Here is a 23,527-nt window from a genome sequence, read left to right on the forward strand (position 1 = left end):
CATTATTTAAGGGCCCACACTTGACAAGTGTGTTGGTGTGAGTGCACCATTGCCAAGCGGCAACAGCAGTAGTAGCGGCAGCAGCCCCCAGATGATTGAATCCTGAAAATAAGTAATATTTACAAAAACTTTTTTAAAACACGCTTATATGAAATGTACCGTACTAGTAATGGCAGAACTCGAGGACTCCAGGAAGTGGCCCCGAAGCTTGCCATAACGTAAGGGACCGTGGTGAATTACAGCGAACTTTAGTTGAACGTGGACAATTAGACCCAAGCCGAAACATAACATATAAAACATAATGTTATTTTTTTATGATAGAATATAGTATTGTCATCAGAATGACATAAGTATACCAAGTTTGCAGTCGATACCACATTGGGAAGTGGGTTAAAATTGAGTTACAAGATTTGAGGATACGACAGCAACAACAGACAGAGTGAGTTAATAGAAAGCGTGTAATAATAATAACAAGGCTTGAGATTTTGCGAGGCTTTAATCCTTGGGTAAACAATCGGAATCATCATCAATCAATCACAATCATCCCGCTCGTAATAGTAAATCCACAAGTTGACAACACCACCACCTCTGCCATACCGTGTCAACCCCGTGTTCTTGTACAGGGAAATTAAGTTTTCAGGTTCATATGGCGTACAGCCGTTTCAATACGGACACATTTTTCTGTCTATTTGTTTGTGGTTCTCCCTTGTGATGGGACTTGGTAAGACGAACGTTGAGATTTATAAGGGTACGGGGTGACCAGTAAGGCCTTAATTGATCTGTAACAAGATAGGGCAATGATAAGGGGTTGACAGGTATGCCACTCTAGCACACGGGCTACTGTGAAATACGGATTCTAAATGGGGTCATGAACAAACAAACAAACAAAAAAACCCCAACAATAGATTGGAAGGAAAACTGAAAAGTGCGCAAAGAAGCGTGGAGAGATGCGGCGCAACGAGAGACAGAGAGGAGCGCGTGGAGGACACGGACGCAGGTTCAAGACAAGCATCTACGTCTGTTGAGAAAAGCGAGTGGGCATGGTGTGGACAGTGTCCCCTCTGACTTGGCATCCTTTATTTAACCAGCTGATGATGCGGCCTCTGCTGATGATGCGGCTGATTATGTTGGTGGTGATGATAGTGACACTATTGATGGTAGTTGTGATGATGATCGTGACACTGATGATGATAGTGGTGATGATGGTAGCTTACGTGTCTCTGTCATCCGATAAGGTTGCTATCTCCCGGCTCGTCAGGATATGATGGCAGTACACCCAAGTGGATGAATTTCCATCTCTATTCCATCCGTAGCACATCGCCCCACTCGCATGTCTGGGTGCTCCGGTTTCCTCCCACAGGGATAATCACTGATGGAGTTGGCCAAACATCAACAATGTAGGACCACAGAGCTTGGGCAATTGTTCTGGCTACCTTTGCACTTTTTTGTGGCTTCCCGCACCCCTGAATTTATCTACGTAAAATGTATGCATAACACGTGAGTATTTATTTAATTTTATGATGGTGTAGATGATGGTGATGCTGCAACTTGCCAGTAAACACGCCGACACTGCCCTTAACGTCAGCACCGTGGCTGGCCCAACGTTGGCTCAACGTTCCACGTTCGCTGGGTCCCTCCTCCTGCCACTCACGGGTTCCCACGGGCTCCCTCACGCATTATCTCCGCACACCTTGAGCAGGGCCTTGAAGTAGTCCCCGGACGTCTCCTCCTGGGAACACACGGGAGATGCCCACGGGTGGAGCACGATTGACCCCCGGCTCCTCTACCCGAGAGAACGCGGGGCTTACGTGGCAACGCGGTCTGCGCGGGTATTACTACGCCATCTCTGTGCGAGTCTCTGGGTCTCCATGCGTGTCTGTGTGAAGTATATGGGTCTCGGTGTGAATCTAATCGAGAGCTAAATGGAGTTTAAAAGAACTCGCAAACGGACACCTTGTGAAAGACCCAACGTATAACATCCCTTGGGTTTAATCTTCCACAAAGCTCATGGTCCACCCTAAATCGCATCCACTGCACAGATGCGGATACCTGATGAACAAATGGAAATTTAAAAACTCTCCAGTATGCGACTGTGGTCATCCAGAACAGACCGTACAACATATAATGACGCAAAGCCCGATCCACAAATACGAAGGAGACATTATGGCGATACATTCTGCTGCTCCTGACAGTTATCGGGCTTGGCCACCTGAATGTGACATTGAAGTTGTCGCTCTGCATCTACATCAGCCATACGAAAAAATAATAAGATTGTAAATCCATTTGTTTCTATGCAAGTCCGTGGGCCTTTTACCTTAGTCCGTGAGTATGTACGGAGGAAGTCATCAGTGCCGAGTCCATCATCTCGTGACACTTGAGAAGGTGGTTTCATTACAACTCGGTCAATGTGAAACCTCTCTGCGTAGTAATGAAAATATCGCGTTCACACGCAGTTCTCCCCCGCCCCGCCCTCCGCTGCTATCGCGAGGTATTCGCCTTTTTCCAACGACGTGTCCCGGTTTTTTTGGACATCAGAGGTGGCAACGCTATCAACGGGCCCAGCCAGGCATCTCTCCTGCTCACCGTGACATTGGTCTGTACGCTGCTAGGATGCGGAGCCACCGCGTCCTCTATTGAACTATTATTTCTTGGTAATTTTACCAGGTAAGGACCACTGAGCTGAATAGCTTCTTTTTATAAGCGACCTGGCCACAAATGATAACGAAGTGGCTTATCATGTGGACAGCCAAATACTTGGAATTCACGTTAGTAAATGTGGAGGGAAAAACTTGAGAGTCCAGGAAAAAATCCACGCGACCACGGGGAGAGAGAGAGATACACACATTCCAAATATACAGCAGGCATCGGGGTCGGGATCGAATCCACGACCTCCTGTATACTAGGCGAAGGAGTTAACATATTGCCACCCCAGGGCCCAAACCTACACACGTCTCGGCTCGTACGCCGCGTGCGACGTTGGCGACATTGCAGTGGGCAGAACCTGGTGCCAGGACCATGCTGAGCCAGGTCAGTGCGGTTGCGCGGTGGAAAAAAAAAAGATCCGGCAAACTGTTCTCACCTTGATGGCCTGGCTCAGGGGCTTTCCGTACTTTTCCAGGTACTGGACCTTCACGTCCTGGAGGTCAATTTCGCTACGGGACACCAGCACGCGGATGAGCGTGCGGTCTTGCGTCCCGCAGCCCTGTCGCACCAAGGCGGGGGGGGGAGGGGTGGGGGTGGGGCGTGAGAGGTCAAGCAGCCCTGTAGCATAGTGGGGGGTGGGGGGGTGGGGCATGCACACTTCATAGGTGGCATGAGGGAGGCAGTGTTAAGCTGTCAGCGAGTGGTAACCGCTAAACAGATCGAGCATAGACGATCCGCGTTTGTTTGTCGTGCGGTCTGGTCTGGCTCTCGGGCCAATGTGTTGCCGGAAGAAATGCTGTGATGCCCATCGCTTCGCTGTATGTATGTTGAACTTCCTTTGCACCGTATTGAGCCAACTGTGCTCATCGGAGGTATGTATGTAGAACTTCTTTCACGCAATAAATAGCTAACCATGCTAATCGGAGGGTGCGTCGTATGTATGCATGTATGTAGAACTTCTTTCGCACCATACATAGCCAACTGTGTTCATCGGAGGCATGTATCTTTAACTTCTTTTGCACCGTACGTAGCTAACCATCCTCATCGGAAGTGCGTCGTACGTACGTATGTTGAACTTTATTTGCACCGTACGGAGCCAACCGTGCTAAGCGGAGGTGCATTGCATTCAGATCCTCACCCGGCAGCGACAGCACAACGGTGAGATCGAGCGAAATGAAGCCGGGGGAGTTAAATGACGAGATCTATACCAACACTGGGCGTAGCGTGCGTGTAATTCCCACCTGCCTAGGGTCTCTCCAGAGCTCCCTCTCGCGGAGGACCTGCCACAGTAGTGGCACGAGTGAAGCAATTGCAGGGCTGCGCCTTTGCCCTTGACCGAAGCAGACGATGAATGGGCAATTGGTGCGAAGCTTCGAAAAGATCCACAAGTGCTGTTTTTAAAAATAATTTCTGATCTGACCACAAGACTTGAAAATGGGGGCTGATCCTTTAGTAGTGGTGGGGAAGCGTGGGGGGGGGGGGGAACGGGGGTTTAGCCCCCCTCCAGCTCCCCTTCATACTCGGGTGAACTATGGTTAAATAATCCTCCGAAGCCCAGCAGCGGATTGTCAAAAGGGCTCTCTGTGCATGAACAAAATGAATGCCTGGAGTAGATCTAACAACGCACGTGCGAGTGCACGCAGCATTCCCATGTACGGAGACCCTCTCAGCCTTATCCAGCCACGGTGGTGAGATGTGATCTCCCTCGCCTGGTATCCAGGAGGTCGTGGGTTCGACCTTGACCCTGACGCCGGCTGTGTATTTGGAATTTGTGTGTTCACTCTCCCCGTGGTCGCGTAGATTTTTGTCCGGGTCGACCGGTTTTTCCCTCCCCGTTTAGAATCAACATCACGCGTTTAGAGCATTTGGCTACAATAATATTTTCACGCGATAAGCCACTTTGTTGAGCGGTAATTTATGGCCAGGTCGCTTCTGAAAAAGAGCTATGCAGCTTAGTGGGCCTTACCTGCTAAAATAAAATAATTTTTTTTATAGCTCAAATGAACTGAATGCGTGGCAATTTTCATCGCATACTGTATATGGATTTCCGAAGCGTCTTTAAATAAATGGATGCTGCAATGTTTCCTTTTCACCTTGCATGCCGAGTTCAGTCGCTCAGCGAAATAGGTGGCGGTGTTCTTGGCACACTTCACTGCAAGGGAACAACACAGACGCAGAGGGAAAGCTGACACGCCAGGCCGTCAAAGGTAGCCTCCGCTTCATTCGCGGAGTTTAAAGGTGCAGAACATCGTGGCGTGTCCGACCGTCGCACGATCCGCCCTGACCAATCGACTGCCCACACCCAGTGCAATGTTTGTGCATGTTATTATCACTACGCTTGTTTACCCAGGAAAGCTTCATAGAGTCTCAAGACTGTTTTTCAGGAGGGTCCTGCCAATTTTTCGCCGGACGGAGCGATGCCGCAGCTGCTGCTGTGTGTGTGACCCCGCATTGGAATGTGTTTTGGCCGATGCCGGTTACGGTGTGTGAGTGTTTTAGCTATGGGGGGAGGCCACCAGAGAACCTGGAGAAAAACCCATGCAGAGCAAACTCCACGCACATGGGAGTCAGGAATCAACCCGGGGACCTTCTGGCTACGAGGTACGAGCGCCACCACTACGCCACTGCGCCGCTCACGTATCCGACTTCTCCATACATCCGCCTACACCTCCCCAGCGAGTTGGATGTGTGACGTTGTGCTGCGCAGAGAAATGTGCGTGTGTTGCACACTTGTAGATGTGTGTGTGTGTGTGCGGGGAGCGGCGGCGCAGTGGTTAGCACTGAATTGCACTCTGGACTCAGCGACCGCCAGTTATTTTGCTGCTCACGGCCAACATCGGCGACAAATATCTGAACCGGTCCTGGGCCTCCCCTAGGTCGGTTCAACCTTAACTGAGTGCCTCGTGCAGTGTGCATGAAACATTGCCACTGGGGAGACAAAGGCGGGTGGGCACAGCGCTAGCCATAGGCGCTCACTAGCAGCACTTTGCCCAACAGGGGTGGACAAGGTGGTGGGATGTTAACTACCTCGCCTGGTATCCAGGAGGACGTGGGTTTGATCCCGATCCTGACGTCTGCTGCATATTAGGAGTTTGCATGTTCTCCCCGTGGTTGCGTGGATTTTTCTCCGGACTCTACGGTTTTTCCCTCCACATTTAGAAACACGCGTTTCGAGTATTTGGCTGCTATAAATGTCCACATGATGTGTGCCACTGCGTTGAGTTATCATTTGTGGCCAGGTCGCTTCTGAAAGCTATTCAGCTCGGTGAGCCTTACGTGGTAAAATTTTAAAATTTAGGTTTTTAGTTTAGTTTAGCAGTCTGATAAGTCTATAAGGGGGATCTTTGTCCGTGTGTACATGTGCATGTGCGTCCGCACCTATGACCAGCAGTAGGTCTCTGAAGGACCCCGAAGTCTCGCTCTTGATGACGTCCTCCAGGTCCTTGGAACTCACCTGGCGGTACTCCTCAAACACTGTGGAGAACAAAGACACAGATCGCCGTATAGCCTGAACAGACTGTTGGGGCAAGTGCTGTTAGCGAGCACCTATGAAGGCCAGCACGGCACACGAGGGAGTGGGTGGCCAGCACCACGCCTGGCCGCCTTTGTCTCCCCAGTGGCAATGTTTACACACTGCACAAGGTACTCATTTGAGGCTGAGTCGACTTAGTGGAGGCTCAGGACCGGTTCAAATAATCGTCACTGGTGTTGGTCGTGAGTGGGATTCGAATACAGGTCGCCAGGTTTGTAGCGCAGTGTGCTAACCACTACGCTACCATGTGGAGAACACATGCACACACGGGCACCGGCGTGGTGAAGTACGTCAAACCAACCCCCCATGACCGACACGGCGTCTCGTCCAGCACTGGATTCACCACGTGCTGCGAATTATTTTCGTCTAAACTAAAACTGAACTTTTTCATTTTACCAGGTAAGACCTAATTGAGATATACGTGCTCTTTTTCAGAAGCGACCTGGCCACAAACGATAGCTCAACGAAGTGGCTTATCATGTGTAAATGTATAGCAACCAAATACTCGAAACGCATGTTGATTATAAACGTGGAGGGAAAACCGGAGGGCCCGGAGAAAAATCCACGCGATCACGGGGGGAGTGAGCATGCAAACTCCAAATATACAGCAGGCGTCAGGGTTGGGACCGAGCTCACGACCTCCTGTATACAAGGCGAGATAGATAACATCTTGGCACCGTGGCGAATGGGAAACCTGAACGAGGGGGATGAAGAAAGCCCCAGGGGTGAGGAGGGAGTTGGCGTAACGAGATGGAGGAGAATACAATTTGAAAAGAGAGACAAAAATTAAACTATATTTTTCGTTCGATAACAAAATATTCGACCTCACCAAGTCTCAAAACTCTTTTTCAGAAGGATCCTGCCACGTTTCTTTCGCGGTAAGGGAGGGGGGACAATGTTGCTGCTGTTTGATCCGAATTGAATAATTAGTGGTGTAATTTTTCTGAATTATTTGACAAATACCGGTCAACAATACAAAGACAAAGATTCCCCCTATAGCCTTAACAAACTCTTGGAGCAAGTGCTGTTAGCGAACACCTACGAAGGCCGGCACGGCACACGAAGGGAGTGGGTGGCCAGCGTTTGTCTCCCAGTGGCGATGTTTAGACACACTGCACCGGGTACTCATTTGAGGCTGAGTCGACCTAAGGGAGGTCCAGGGCTGATTCAGAAAATCGTCACTGGGTGTTGGCCGTGAGCGTGAATCGAACTGGGCTCGCTGGCTTCGTTAACGCGGCGCGCTAACCGTTGCGTACCCTCACACTCTGCAGAACGGGGGGGGGGGGGGGGGGGGAGAACGCACAAACTCCACGCAGAAAGACGCCTGAGTCGGGAACCGAACCCAGGTCCTAGTTGCTGCGGGGCAGGGCGAATGTCGCCGCTGCCGCACTGCCGATGACTGGGATCGCGCGTCCCACTCACCCAGCTTGAGCTGCGGGACACTGCGGCCACACAGCACGGAGATGAACGTATCCTCATTCGTCCCGACCTTCTTCTCTCCAGCCTCGTACAGCACCTGGGGTCCACACCACACAAAGATGAAGATCCCCCGTGTAGCATGAACAGACTGCTGGGACAAGTGCTGTTAGCGAGCACCTATAAAGGCCGGCACGGCACACGAGGGGGTGGGTGGCCAACACAATGCCCGACCGCCTTTGTCTCCCCAGTGGCAATGTTTACACATTGCACCATGTACTCATTTGATGCTGATTCGACCTAGGGGAGACCCAGGACCGGGTCACCAGGTCCGAAGCACAGCGTGATAACCGCTACACCACCGCTCCCCACAGGTAGGTAGCCAGCACCACGCACGCACACACATGCAGGGTCCCTCTCCTTGTGAGTGGAGGTGCTGGGCTTAGGTGGGGTGCAGTCATTGCATCTTTGCCCCCAATATTAATGCAAATCATTTTTCTGGATGTTAGGCACAGGGAGCAATATTACAAATTAGTCGTTGATATTTTAATGCTCTGCTGGAATTTATACAAATTAAGTGCAAATCATTGCTTATTTTTCTTACGTGTGCAATCATTGGTGACCGGGTTGAAGCCATCGACTCAACACTGAGTCTATGGGTCTCTGTGTGAGTCTATGGTTCTCTGCGTGAGTCTATGGGTCTCTGTGTGAGCATATCGATCTCTAAGTGAGTAAATGGGTCTCTATGTGAGTCTATAGTTATCTGTGCGAGCCTATGGGTCTCTGTGTGAATATATGGGTCTCTATGTGAGGCTATGTGTCTCTGTGAGTTTACGGGTCTCTATGTGAGTCTACGGATCTCTGTCTGAGTCGATGGGTCGTTGTGTGAGTCTTCGGGTCTCTAAGTGAGTCTACGGGTCTCTGTGTGAGTGTTTGGGTCTCTATGTGACTCTATGGGTCTCTGTGTAAGTCTGTGGCTCTCTATGTAGTCATTGGTGACCAGGCCGAGACCATAAACTTGCCACATTTGAGAGCCCGGTTTAACCACAGGCGGCTGAACCCTGGATTCTAACCCAGGGACTCAGTGGTGTCGGCTCAGCGCTCTGACCTCTGAGCCACCCGGGCTCCCCCACTCACGTTCCTCCGAGCCCCCTCTATTCCCCATGACACGCGACCTCTTGACCTTTACCTTTGCATCCTTCTGTGCCTGCTGGGGGTCTGGTTTTCCACTTTCATCACGGCTGCCCTGTGGAGGTCATCATCATCAGTATAATAATCATCAGTGTTGTCTTCGTCTTAATAATCAGTCATCATCAGTGTCATCATCAGTGTTGTCGATTAGCACGTTTGGCTACGTACGGCGCGAAAGAAGTTCAACATACAAAAATCAGAGTCATCATCATCTTCATAGCTATTGTAGTCACCATCATTGTCGCTGCCATCATCAACCATAACCTTTACCCCTAATACCAACCCTAATTCTAATCCCAACTGTAACCTTAACACTCATTCCCTCTGACTCACCCTCGTCATCATGATCATCATTGTGGTCGTCATCACCGAGCCGTACCCAACCCATAACCACAACCCTCACAATAACCTGTAACATGCTTCCCCTCACTTGCGAACACCAACCCTAACTTTGACTCTCAACTCCGAGCCCTGTTCTTCGTGTCTCACCCTCAGCAGGGTCAGAAGTGTCTTTTCAAAGTAGCCGGTCGTATCCGAGCCAATGTCATCGTCAGGGCTAGTCTTGTACTCTGTGGGAGACGGCCGGAGACATGGGAAGACATTGGGAGACATTGGGGGAGACAATGGGAGACATTGGGAGACAGTGGACGACAGCAGGAGTCAGTGGGATACACTCGAAGATAGTGGGAGTCATTATGAGACAGTGGGAGACATCAGGAGACAGTGGGAGACATTATGAGACAGTGGGAGACATGGTAAGATATTAGAAGACAGCGGGAGACAGTGGGAGATTGTGGGAGACTTTGGGAGACATTGGGAGATTGTGGGAGACATTGGGGGACATTGATGTATTTTTAATCCTACCTGTTGTAGGTAATGCGTTCACGTGACCTCTCCAGCCACGAGAAGCAGCTACATTACGAGTGAAATTACTCTATGGTAATCCTGACTCGAATTGCATTGCGATATTGAATCATGGCCACAACTTTGACGCAGATGAGCTGGGTGATGGTGGGGAGGGCCAGGTAAGCAAGGTGATTGATAGTGGTGAGGGCCAGTGAGCTGGGTGGTGGTGGTGGTGGTGAGGGCCGCCGAGCTGGGTCGTGAGGGCTGGTGAACTGCGTGGAAGCGCTGAGTGCCAGTACCTTCGCGGTATGCGAGCGCCAGCTCCCCCAGCTGCTTGTTGGTCCGGGTGCCGAGGATCTCCATTAGAGTCTCCTCATTGGTACCGGCGCCCTGCGGAGGGACACGCAAGTAAACTCACCCACTCATTCACCTACTCACTCACTCACCCACTCACCCATCCACTGACCTATCCACTCACCCAACCACTCACTCACCCAGCAAGTCCGGAGTTCATAAACTCACTCAAGAAAATGATGCACTTATCGACTCACACTCTCACTCATTTAATTATTTACCGATAGACTCACCAACACACTCCTTCACTTACCGTCTCATCCACTCACACACCCACTCACCCTGCAGCTCACACACCTGCCCTCCCCGTATTTCACCCGGCTGCCCATCTCGTCAGTCACCCACCCACCGCGTCGCTCGCCCACCCACGCACCCTGTCGCTCACCTTGATGGCGTTCCGCAGGTCCTGCGCATCCAGCATGGCCGGCGTGAGCAGCAGAGACACGAGGAGTCTGCCCAGGTCTCCGGATACCTCAGATTCCACCTCCGACACCAGCGACTGTCAGTGAGAGAGTGGGCCTGAGGGTGAGCGTTGCGTGGGGGAGCGGGGATGAGCGTGTAATTTAAGAAAATATTTTAATATAACCTATTCAGTAAAACCTCACGGATGTTTATTCTTGCAAAGACAGCGCTAGAGTGTTGCTGCTTTTAGGGGCTCAGGCTGGAGACAACCAGGTATATAGGCCATGGGTTCGATTTTTTATTTTGGTTTAGGGTTCGTGTTTTGGGTTCGGGTTTAAGCTGGGGTTTGTACTTCGGGTTTAGGATTCGGGTTATGGTTAGGATTTAAGTTATGGTTATTTACTCAACTACCATATTCTTCATCAGGTAAAGCCCACTGAGCTTCCGGATATTTTTCATAGGCGACCTGGCCACAGTGATACCTCATCAAAGTGGCTTCATTGTCATCATCGACACAAACGCGTGTTTGTAAATGTGGAGAAGGGAGGCAGGGACGTGGAAAGAGAGAGATCAAGCGGACTCCAAATACACATCAGGCATCGCCAGGGTCCGGAATCGAACCGATGACCTTCTGCAGGGTTTATATGTTGAGCTCGGCTTACGGTTGAGGTTCAGTGTGGTTGTTGTTTGGCTGTATGTCGGGTTTCGGGGGTTAGGTGTCACGTTCGGGTTGTGTGCGCGTCAACTCCGAGTCTCCGTCACCTTCCCCGTGAGGCTGCGGAACGCCGCGGTGATTTGCTGTCGCTGAGCGGCGCTCCGCTGTGTCAGGACGTCGATCATCGCATCCTCGTCCGTGCCTGGCGACGCCACACGCCGCTCGGTTGAAAACGAATTTATTGAGAACTGCTTTTCTGCGTTTAGTTTGTTTTCTTTCCCCCCGCACCTCCGATTAGCACGGTTGGCCCACTGAGCTATATAGCTCTTTTAAACATGGACCTGGCCACACATAATATCTCAAGTGAAGTGGTTTATGTTGAAATTCATAGCAGCCAAATACTCTAAACGCGTGTTGATTCTAAGCGTTGAGGAAAAAACCGGAGGACCCGGAGAAGAATCCATGCGGCCAAGGGGAGGATATGTAAACTCCAAATATACAGGCATCAGGATCGAATCCACAACCTCCCGTATACCAGGCATAAATCTGGTATACAGGAGCATAAACCATCACGCGAACTATGGTCATCCTCGCAGCAGCCGCTTGTGGCTAGCCATCGAATAAAGACGCTCACCGCACTGCGCACTTTAAGATGTGCTTCTGCGACCGTCTGGAATGCTCTTCCGATATTAAGAAACCACTGGAGCTATGCACTTTTAAATCAACTAGAATGAAAACTAATTTCTATAGAAATTAATTTTGTGTTCAGTTTGCTGTCCATTCCCCCACACTCTGGTTACCACGGTTGGCTACGTACAGTGTGAACGAAGTTCAACATACACATATATATAAACATTCTAACGTTGGTTCAACGTTGGCATGTGGTTGAAACCATTGGTCCAACATTGAGCCAACGTTTGGGTGAAAGTTGGGCCAAGGTTCCATGTTTGTGGTGGAGGAGTTACCCAGGCCTCGCATCGCTTTCTTGAGTCGCTCTGCATCGGTCTTTGCATCAAACGTGGTACTCGGACGGATGGTTCCACGCGATGGAGCCTGGGGCATAATCATCGTCATCATCATCTTAGTTAAAATCTTCATTATCATTAACATCATTGTCAATATCAACGTCATCATAACTACAATCATTAACATGATCATCATGAACATCATTATTCATATCACCATCATCATAACGAAAATCATCATTATTTACATCTCTATCCTCAATATCAGCATAATACACATCATAATACTGTACATGTTATTGTAAAAGGCGCTATATTAAACGACATTTGATTGGTTGATAAACATAATCATGGACACCATCGTTAAATTCACCATCAATCTGAATTATTATTAATGCATTAGTGTCCTCATTTCATCATCAGCAACACATTTATCACCACCATAATTTACAACATCAACAAGAAAGTTTATCACTATCGTCATATACATGAAAATCTTCAATGGTATCATCATCGTCGCGTGCAACGTGTATGTATGTTGAGCTTCTTTCGCACCGTACACAGATAACCGTGCTAATCGGAGGTGTGCACGTGTGGGTGCAGTGAATCGGCATTGATGTCACGAGTTTGTGATGGACGGTCAAGGATAACGATGGAGTGGCAGCCAATGAACGGAACGCGTACTCGATGATGTTCAGCGTGCAAATGGAGAGACGAACGCAGCTCGTGCCCAGGTGCTGCGTGGATTATTACATTACTTGGACCAGTGGCTTGGGGAGGTCTTCATCCAGCAGTGGATCGACCATGGCTGCTGCTGCTGCTACGACTGCTGCTGATGATGATGATGATGAATGTACTGGGCACGTCTGAATGCATGGGCATGAATGTGTGAGTGCGTTTTGCTGCTACAGAGGGTTAACACGGAACCACGACGAGTACACGGGTTGCAGAGGGTGGTACTCACGGTGGCGGGCAGCATGACTCTTGCTTTGTACTGCTTTGCAGAGTCTGTGTGAGAGATAACGCATAGAGGGAATTCACTCCCCAGGTAATTTACTCGCGGGGCATTCACTGCGCACTCACTAACACGTTCACTCACCAACCGATCCACTCACCACTCACCCACCAACTCGCCAAACTGCAGGTCGCAACACTTTATTTCTGCTTCTTCCCTCGCAATGCTCCCTCCCCTTTAGAATTCCCTCCCATAGCCTCTTTTCCCAAGAACAATCAGGGGCGGCCCTAGACGAGCTTGCCAGCAATTGGCGCCCGAGGCGAACCATGCAATCGGCGCCACCACCCCCAAACCCCGAGGGCAGATCGAGGCTGAGGTTTTTGGTAAACTGGAAAAAAATGTGCCCATATTTTCCGTTTAATGTTTTGTTGAGGCGTATTCTTTTTAAACAGAGGCATCATTATTCGGTTTGTCCGTCTGTCTAACCAATACATTCTCAGAAATGTTGAGAAATTAATCATGAATCATATTCCCTCTGTACGCGCACGGGTAATTGAAATAACGACATCTTCGTTATTTTACTTGTATTTTTATTTATTTCTATTGTTATCCTGGAATTTGTCGCCCTAGGCAGAACCGGCCCTAGACCTTTGGGGGCCCTAAGCAAAATTTGGTTGGAGGCCCCTTTGATGGATGATTTTTTTCACCCACTAGCTAGCAGTGACTCTAGGGGGCCCCCTCTGCTGGCCACGGGGCCCTTTGCAATTGCAAGGGTCGCTTAGTGGCTGGGCCGGCTCTGGCCCTAGGCGACCGACCGTCCAGTTCGCCGAAATGGTCGGGCCGCTCCTGACAAGAGTCTTGCTCCGGCTCTGTGCTCAACATCCGTGCACTGTAAACAGAAATCAAGTCAAGCGCACGGTTGTCGCTTGCGATGATTGATGCAGTACCGGTTTCTCCGGATTTTCCTACGCTCTCGACAAAGTAAGACTAACCCCCCCCCCCCAAATCGCGTTCACGACGTCAAGAAGCCGATACAGTTCTTGGTCACTCGCACCATTAATTATGGATTTACAATTCAAAGAGGATGTGGAGTAGGGGGTGCGTCTTGTAATCCGGAAAATATGGTAATGGCAGGGCGAGTCCAAACATGGCTGTCCGGGCGCGTCATTAATCTATTAACAGCAGTGATCTGGTGACGCTACCGCTGCCGCGTTGGCAGTGGTGCACAAGCGATGCCAACAATCGCAACAACAATTCGAAACGTTGCGTCAATAGCACGGCGGCCTTAGAAAGGTAAAGCATATAATAGTTGAGACGTTTCGGGTAATGGCCCTTCTTCGTGGCACATCAAATAGAGAGGCCAGATCGACAGGGTGGATGACATGCGTTGGAGTCTGGGGGGGAGGGGGGGGACTCATCAGGCCACGTGGTGTAAAACATGTCTCGTTAAGGAGCATAAACCATCAATCACGCGAACTCCGCTCATCCTCGCGGCAGCAGCAGCGGCTTTTGTCTGCTGCGATCGAACCGAAGACGATCAACCCCGTCGCGCGCTTTCAGACGCGCTTCTGCGGCCGTCTGGAACGCTCTTCCTTCCGATGTTAGGAAGCCGCTGGGGCTGTGCACCTTTAAGTCACTTAGGTTGAAAACACATTTCATTCAGTGCAGTTCATTTGTTAGGTACTAGCTTTACTACCTGGCTTCGCCCGGGACTTGGATTCACCACGCCCGGCCGCCTTTGTCTCCCCAGTGGCGATGTTCACACACCACACAAGTTAATTGTTTGAGGCTGAGTCGATCTAGGGGAGGCCCAGGACCGGTTAAAATAAGCGTCACCGGTGGTGGCCGTGAGCGGGAATCGAACTCGGGTCGCCGGGTTTGTAGCGCAGCGCGCTAACCGCTACACTACAATGCGTTACGCTTCCACATGCGCGGGTCACGTGACAGATTTGACGTCACACCTCACTTGCCGTGCAAAAAAATTGTGCATTATTGAGTTCCCCCCCCCCCCAAATAAAAAAACAAGTGTATTTTTATAATTTGTGCATGGTGTACAGTCTGGACAGTACCCACATGGCAAATTCCAAGTTTGTTGCATGTCGGGAAGTACGCTAAACATTTTGAACAGACACATGTTCACAACTTTGCCTTTTATATATACAGTATGGAGATAACCCTGTGAGCCATGCGGCTCTTGACTCTGGTGCAACCGCAACAAAACAAAAACACGAACAAGAAACATCTTAAAGTGACTACACGCAACAGAAAAACCCTAGAAAAAACAGCTAAGTCTTCCAGAAAAATCACCGCATTTCAACGCCGTGTGCAAAAATCTCAGTGGGATGCAAGTCAAACAATAGCAACCACAAGACAATGTAGATTAAAGTTGTCAGGCTAACTCTGTACTACAACAAACAAACATGGCTAAACCAAAACGTTTTCAAAATCACCAAAGTAAAGCTATAAAAACAATGTAACAGTGATCAAATTTAACAATAAACGGTAAACGTAACATGTACGACCAAACTTTGCAGCCATAGTTGGCTGCATTCCGTTGTCCCTTCCAGCGCACCTCCCGATTCGCACGGTTGGCTACGTGCCGTGCGAAATAAGTTCAACACACACACGCACACGCACGCACACACACACACACGACGTAGCGAAACCGGTCTCGTTTCTGGACTGTCAAGAAACCACATCGCGAACGTCCCCCGGTCAAACCGGGCACGTTGAGACTCGAGACTGCAAGTGGCGGACGGGGGAGCGGCTCGTGCTTCAATGGTTTTACGCACCGGACTTGCAACCCGGAGACTCATGACTTTTAAACAACTCTAGATTTGAAGCTTTCGTGACTGCAAGGATTCATATTCTTGGGTTGTTTCGGTAAAGTCACGTAGGTAAAACATAAAAATTAATAAAAGCAAATTAAAAATAAAAATCACGCTTGCTGTATCAAGATACACATCAAGATATCAAGATACAGCAATCGTGCTGTGACGGTTCCACCTGAAGACGGAAGCTTGTGTTGCCTCCGAAACGTCGTGATTTAAGTTTTATTTTACTTTTATAATTTTCATTTTTTACCTACGTGACTTTACCGAAAAAACCCAAGAATATTTTAAACAACTTTTATTGACGCCAGCAGCAACATCACTTGGAGGCAATTTCGATACGAAATACACAAAGTCACCAGCAAACGAATGGAAAATAAACGCTACAAATCCACGCGCTGTGGCGCTAAAAGCACCGCGCACAACACGAAAGAAAAGTCACGTGGTGGCGGTGGTGGTGGTCATCGCGCAAACCGGGAGAGAAAGGTTCGCCGGTTTGAATCGATCGCCCGGTGCGGCATTTGAAACCACGGTGCAAGATTTTTCACCCCCTCCCCTCTTCCGCCTCCTCGCCGAGGGCTGTCCACACAGCAGTGTAAGTGCGATCCGCCGCGGTTATGGGGCCGTCCATAAATGACGTCACGCGATTTTGGACGATTTTTGACCCCCCCCTCCCTTCGTCACACGGCGTCACAAAAAGTCAGACCCCGTCTCAAATATGACGTCACAAAGCTCTGCCCACCCCCCCCCCCAAAATATAAAACATGCTTCAAATCGCGTTAAACTATTGTCATTGTAGTGCGTATTTGATGTGGCGCTGCACTCTGATGTTGTAGGAGAACACATTTATTTAAACGTCTATTTAATTAAGTAGAACGTGTTGTCTATATTTATTGAAAGTTGCGCATTTTGATGTAATGTCACATTTCTCAAACACCCCCCCCCCCATCGTCACACATCGTCACAAATGTCTGACCCCCCCCTAGGTGCGTGACGTCATTTATGGACGGCCCCTTAGTCGATCTGCAAGCTCTGTGTGGTGGGGTTCGAGCGTGGGTTGCTTCCACCTCTTTTGCTACGAAGTTTGGTCCGCGTGGAAAAGTAGGCCAAATACAACTGTAGCCGCTGCCTCCCGCAGTGGCGGTGCGCAGAGTCTTTGCTCCGTTTTAGTTGTTCGTGCAACGCCCGTTCGTCAATCCACTGCTGGATGTGTACCCACCCTCCCTCTTTCTCCGTGTCAGTCAGGGGAAGGTGTTTGACCATACTTCACCACGTCTGTGGTAGATGCCACTGATGTTTGCCACGGTTGGTACAGACGGGCGTTAGGGGGGGTGGGGGCCTTCATCGAGCAGTGGATTGATCCTGGCTGCTGATGATGATTATGGAACAATAAGACGCTCCGGAAAGTAAGAACGCACCCCGAACGCGGTGTCAAAGTTTATACAGATCTGGTCACTCGCAAGCACACACACACACGTACCGGATTATACGACGCACCCCAAATGTTCGCTTTAAACATTGGTGAGGTGGGTGGGGGGGGCTTGAGGTTGCGGGGAGTGCGTCTTATAATCCGGAGAGCACAGGTAAATCGACGTGATCGGAAGCTCACTCACCTGCCAACCGAAGCACTTGCTCGTGAGACGTTTAAATCCAGCAGGTTACGTCTGCAATGTAATACGTTTAACTTCTTTCGCGCAGTACGTTGCCAACCGCGCTCATCGGAGGTGCTCAGAGACTGATGCAAGCCCACGCGGTGTCTCGGTGTGGTGATAGCTGAGACACGAGCCGTGTGGCGAGGTGGTGAGTGACGAGGTGGTGAGTGAGTCAGCGTGTTCGTGGTGGTGGTGGTGGTTTGAGTTGTGCAAGGGATGGGTGTGGAGACTGCGCGCGGGACTGTTGGCGGCACGGGGAGGAAGAGGAAGACGAGGAATGTGGAACAATACAAAGACAAAGATCCCCCGTATAGCCTTCATATACTATTTGGGGCAAGTGCTCTTCGCGAGCACCTGTGAAGTCCGACACGGCACACGAGGGGGTGGGTGGCCAGCGACATGCCCGGCCGCCTTTGTTTCCCCAGTGGTGATGTTTGCGCATTGCGCTGAGTCGATCGAAGCGAGGCCCAGGACCGAATCAGATAATTTCATCGTCACTTGTTGGCGTGGAGCGGGAATCGATCTCGGGTTGCCGGGTTCGTAATGCAGCGTGCTAACCGCTACCCCACCACCCCAGACACCCCCCCAACCAGACACACACCCAACCAGACACACGCCATCACAAAGACAAATCCCCGTATTGCCTTAACAGACTCTGGGGGAGGGAAGTGCGGTTTGAGAGTAGCAGCTATGAAAGCCAGGACGGCACACGAGGGGGTGGGTTACCAGCACCACACCGCACCAGGTACTATTTGAGGCTGAATCGACCTACGGGAGGCCCAGAAGTGTCGAACAACCGCTGGCAGGAGGTCACGGGGCAGACCCAGGTGCCACGGATCGACTGACTGAGATGACTGAGACGACTGGCTGATGCACCACCTGTGCCCCCTACTGTGCCAACTTGCTGTGCTTTATCCACCCGGCGCTCCGCTCGTTGTTGTGAGCGTCGCTCCTCCGCCCTCCGTTGTTGGTGGAGGGCGACTGCCTCCAACTGCCCAGTAGCATCCTTCACGAGCCTCCTCCACAGAGGCCGATCTTGACACCGCTGGCAAGTCCACTCAGCTCCAGGTCCTCCTGTACCACATCACTCCATCTCTTCTCCAGCCCGTGCCGCGCCCGTTTATCCCCCTCTATCCGGCCGAACAAAAGCTGTTTAGGCATGCGGTGGCTGGGCATCACACACAAAGACAAATATCCCCCGTATAGCCTTAACATACTGTAGGGGCAAGTGCTGTTAGCGAGCACCTATGAAGGCCGGAACGGTACACGAGGGGGTGGGTGGCCAGCACCACGCCCGACCACCTTTGTCTCCCCAGTGGCGATGTTTACACACCGCACCGGGTACTCATTTCAGGCTGAGTCGACCTAGGGGAGGCCCAGGACCGGTTCAGATAATCGTCACTGGTGTTGGCCGTGAGCGGGAATCGAACCCGCATCACACAACACACCCCATTACACACGCACAACCCATCACACACACACACACACCTCATCCCACACACACACACCCCATCACACACACCGCATCACACACACCCCATCACACACAACCCATCACACACACCTCATGCCACACACCCCCATCCCACAAACACCCCATCACACACACACACTCCATCACACACAACCCATCACACACACACACCCCATCACACACACACCCCATCACACACACCCCATCACACACACCCCATCACACTCACCCCATCACACACACACACCCATCACACACACACCCCATAACACACACACCCATCACACACACCCCCATCACACACACCCCATCACACACACACACCCCATCACATACACACACACCCGTCACACACACACCCCATCACACACACCCCATCACACACACACACCCATCCCACACACACTCCATCACACACAACCCATCCCACACAAACCCCATCCCACACAAACCCCATCCCACACAAACCCCATCCCACACAAACCCCATCCCACACAAACCCCATCCCACACACACCGCATCACACACAACCCATCCCACAAACACTCCATCACACACACACACTCCCCCCTCTTTCTGTGACTCACACTGCCCCGTGTATAAACACTCGCGTCGCCGCTCGCGACTTCCCGCATTCCCTCGCCGTGCGCTCATGGTTACGCGGCGCCCCCTTCCCTAGCAGCCGGCGCTGGCCATCCCACGGAGGCTATAGGGGCACGGTGACTCGTTAAGTTCATTCGTAAATTTATTACGTTTTTGAACCAGCTTGACCAAGATTGGACGAAAACTTCGCCCACTTTTCATCCGGACAACTGGAGAATAGCACAGTCGCTTTGCAAACGTGACGATCTCTGTGACGGGTGGTGAAGGGTTATTGGCAAGCATTGACAAACAAGCCCACGTCGCCTGACCCAAAAACAAATCTCCGCCTGTACTGAAATATTGTACAGCGTGGTCCAGATGTATTGTGACCCCCCCAATTTAATTCTCTAAAATGTAAAAAAAAATTGTATACCCCAATGGGTGTGTAATATAACGCAAGCAATATAACCGAATTAAATACGTATCATTGTTGTTTCATCTTTCAAATCCTTTGGAACATCTTTCATAGTTCTGGTGTGTGATCTTTCCTGAGCCCATACGCTCACGGCAATCCGTTCCTCAAGAGTACACGAACTCGTATTAGGCACCTGAAGTAAATACATAATTAAGCTTAATTTAAAACAGAAATATAGATCTGAAGTTTTCGTGACTGCAATGATCCATACTGTCTGGTTCTTTCGGTAAAGTCACGTAGATATAAAATAAAATACAAAAAAACAAAAAAACATTAAATCACGACGTTTCGGAAGCAACACAAGCGTCCGTCATCAGGTGGGAACACCACAGCAGCAACAAACTTAAAACAAAAATGTATAAGCAAAAGGGAAAAAAATATATTAGAGGTAAATCAATTGAGGGGTGGGGGGGCGGTCACAGGACATCTGGACCATCCTGTACATCACTCTGCTCCCCCTGCCGTGCGGTCCGATGCACTGCAGGGGAAGGTCTCGGGCGTGATGTTGTTGTGCGGTTGTTGTCCCGTGCTATTCGGCATGATGTCCGACGTTCCGCTCCACGTGCTGGGGGCTTCCTGAGATTACAACAATAAATTTGCAGACATAGTTTTTATCCACCTCCGTTCTGTGATCGGGGCTTTGTACCGAACACGCGTTGAGTTGTAAAAATAACCAACATTTTTTATTTAAAGATGCGTTAAATGATTCGCGGGGATGTTAGCTGTTGCATTCGCGCAGGGAAGGTACCGATTGCTGAGTCTCAAGACTCATTGTCGGGAGGGTCCTGTCCCCATTAGGATGATTGGCCATCTATTCCACTCGTGAGATTTTGGTTTCGTGTGGGAGGAGTCCGAAGACGCCGGATACCCCCCCCCCCCCACTACGCTATATACGAGGGGATACCGCTCAAAGATCCGCACAGATGGATTCAATACACATGGCTCCGACTTTATCTGTGGGCCGCACCCATTGTTGTAACGTCCTTACCAGCCCCTACTCGCCATCTGTGAAAAAGCGCTTTACAGCTTATCGGATTCCTCCAGTATAAATACATATTCTGATTAACTGTTCTGCCCTCTGCTGGCACCTCGCAGAACTGGAGCACGGCGCCTACAGCACCTGGCAAGCACCTGTGGGAGGTCGCCTACCCCAAGCACCGGACCAGGCTCGGGCCTACTTCGTGAACGAGATGCGTCGAGATTGGGCACATTCAGGGCGTTGTGGTCTTCGGCAAATTAGGAGGCTCCATTAATCGACTGGGCTCCATTTATAACAACGAGTTTTCAAAGATGCAGAACTAATACACTGCTCGTGTGGTTCGGGTTCGGGATCGAGGCAGGGCGAGTCTCTGATTGGCTAATGTGGTTCGGGATCGGGATAGAGGCAGGGGCCGTGTATGATTGGCTCGTGTGGTTAGGCTTTGGGATCGAGGCAGGGCTCGTGTCTGATTGTCTCGCGTGGTTAGGGTTCGGGATCGAGGCAGGGCTCGTGTTTGATTGGCTCGTGTGGTTAGAGTTCGGGATCGAGGCAGGGCTCGTCTCTGATTGGCTAGTGTGGTTCGGGATCGGGATAGAGGCAGGGCCCGTGTATGATTGGCTCGTGTGGTTAGGCTTTGGGATCGAGGCAGGGCCCGTGTCTGATTGGCTCGCGTGGTTAGGGTTCGGGATCGAGGCAGGGCTAGTATCTGATTGGCTACTAATGATAATGCTGCTATCGCTGATGATGAATGTTGCTACTGCTGCTAATGGCAGTGCTGCTGCTGAAAATTACGATGATAGTGGTGATGCAAATGATGCTGATGCTGCTGCTGATGGCGGCAGGATTGTGGCTGGTGCGGTTCGAGCACTCGCGCTTCCTCGCAGCAAGAAGCCACCTGGGATCGATTCCAGATTCGGGCACCTTTCTGCGTGGAGTTTTTGTATGTTCTCTCTCTCCCTGCTATGCGTGGGTTCCCTACGGGTTCCTTCTCCAGCTAAAACACAAACAAAGACAAAGATAGTCTTGTTTCTTTCGGTAAAGTCACGTAGAAGGGAAATAATAATATAAAATAAATATAAAACAATAAAAATTTTCACGACGTTTCGACTGCAACACAAGCAATCATCATCAGGTGTGCAATCCACAGCAAAAAAAAGTGGCGCCACTTTTTTCAAATTTTCTTGCTGTGGATTTCACACCTGATGATGATTGCTTGTGTTGCAGTCAAAACGTCGTGAGAATTTTTATTGTTTTATATTTATATCATTTATTATTTCCCTTCTACGTGACTTTACCGAAAGAACCACGCATATGAATCCCTGCAGTCACGAAAGCTTTAAATCAAAAAGATAAAGATCCCCCATATAGAACCTTCAAAGACAAATATCCGTACAGCCATGACAAGCTGTAGGAGCAAGTGCTGTTAGCGAGTACCCACGGCACACGAGAGGGTGGGTGGCCAGCACCACGTCCGGCCGCCTTTGTCTCGCTCGTGGCAAAAAACCCCACCACGTTTGCGGAACTCATTTTGCACCGTACGTCGCCAACGGTGCTCATGTCTATGCAACCGCCATTGACCGAACATCCCAATAGTAAAATGATCATCAAATGACTGGATTGGGATCACAGCGGCAGCAGCAACGTCGCCCCCTTCCACGACGCCTTGGCAGAAACCCCCCCACCCCATGAAGAAATAACCTTGAGGCTTTTCTGGGGGAAAAGAAATACATGGAAAATATTTCAATAATGGTCACCTGCTTGGCGTGCACGTGACCTCTCGACTGATTAAACCTGCGCCCCGTAGGTGGCCTTTAATTAGGGATGCCGAGGCAATTTCCGTCGCTCACCCCCATCACTATCTAGCCCCCCCCACTCACCCCCCCCCTCTCCTACCCCCCAGGCGCGTGATGGGTGAGCTGGGATGGAATTGATGCCATATGCGCCTGTGGTAGAGAGTTGAGAGTGTGTGCGCGTGTGTCTAATGTGAATTGTGATAGAGGCGATTTTTGTTGTTGTTGTTGTTCCAAAGCAGTTTATTAAAGTATTTAAATGGGATCTCTTTTCGCCTAACGATTTGTGACGTTCATCACGATTGTAATATTAATCAGCATCAGCGTGCGCAATATCAGCAGTAGCACTCTCAGTAACGACACACTCTTCATGATGATCTTTATCATTTTGGTCATGCATGCATTAACGCTGTTGTTGCTGATGATAATAATGATCATCATGATTATGATCATCATCATGCGCAGGATGTGACCGCTGCTGTCAACGATTGTGATAGTGATGCGACTGCTGCTACCGATGATGATGCTATTAAGCATCCTCGTTTTTTTTTATCATCAGCATCATCGGCCAAAAGGAGCTAATTAATCATCAAAGATATCATTACGAGATGATCAAACTCGAGCACTTTATGCAATCGTCGTCATCATCATCATCATCGGCATCTCAAGCATTGCGTTCATATCACAAAGACAAAGAACCCCTGTATAGCTTTTAACAGACTGTTAGGGTGGGAGGGCCAACACCACGCTGGGCCGCCTTTGTCTCCCCAGTGGCGATATTTAAA

At 50.1% G+C, this 23,527-nt stretch overlaps 1 protein-coding gene across 1 annotated transcript; it reads right to left on the reverse strand.

The window, feature by feature from the left end:
* Nucleotides 1-477: 477 nt before the first annotated feature.
* On the reverse strand, nt 478-17,714 carry LOC144728088 (annexin A3-like). The gene is made up of 13 exons (XM_078607380.1): nt 17,404-17,714; nt 12,969-13,012; nt 12,005-12,092; nt 11,147-11,241; nt 10,368-10,481; nt 9,928-10,018; nt 9,272-9,351; nt 8,781-8,837; nt 7,598-7,691; nt 6,022-6,117; nt 4,737-4,795; nt 3,080-3,202; nt 478-1,729 (listed from the first exon to the last, which is right to left on the reverse strand). Exons 2-13 carry the CDS (start codon nt 12,981-12,983, stop codon nt 1,670-1,672), a joined length of 972 nt encoding a protein of 323 aa, XP_078463506.1. The 5' UTR covers nt 12,984-13,012; nt 17,404-17,714; the 3' UTR covers nt 478-1,669.
* Between the last annotated feature and the right edge of the window lie 5,813 nt (nt 17,715-23,527).

The sequence above is a fragment of the Lampetra planeri genome, chromosome 27 (assembly GCF_965212315.1).
Source record: "Lampetra planeri chromosome 27, kcLamPlan1.2.h2, whole genome shotgun sequence".
Classification (NCBI taxonomy): Eukaryota; Metazoa; Chordata; class Hyperoartia; order Petromyzontiformes; family Petromyzontidae; genus Lampetra; species Lampetra planeri.

Bases quoted from the DNA above. Each gene is read 5' to 3' on its own strand.
- LOC144728088 (XM_078607380.1), bottom strand. The intron at 7,692-8,780 runs GTAAAGGTCAAG...TGTGGACCCCAG, and splicing joins AGGCACAGAAGGATGCAAAG to GTGCTGTACGAGGCTGGAGA. The intron at 3,203-4,736 runs GTGAAAAGGAAA...TTGGTGCGACAG, and splicing joins GACTGAACTCGGCATGCAAG to GGCTGCGGGACGCAAGACCG.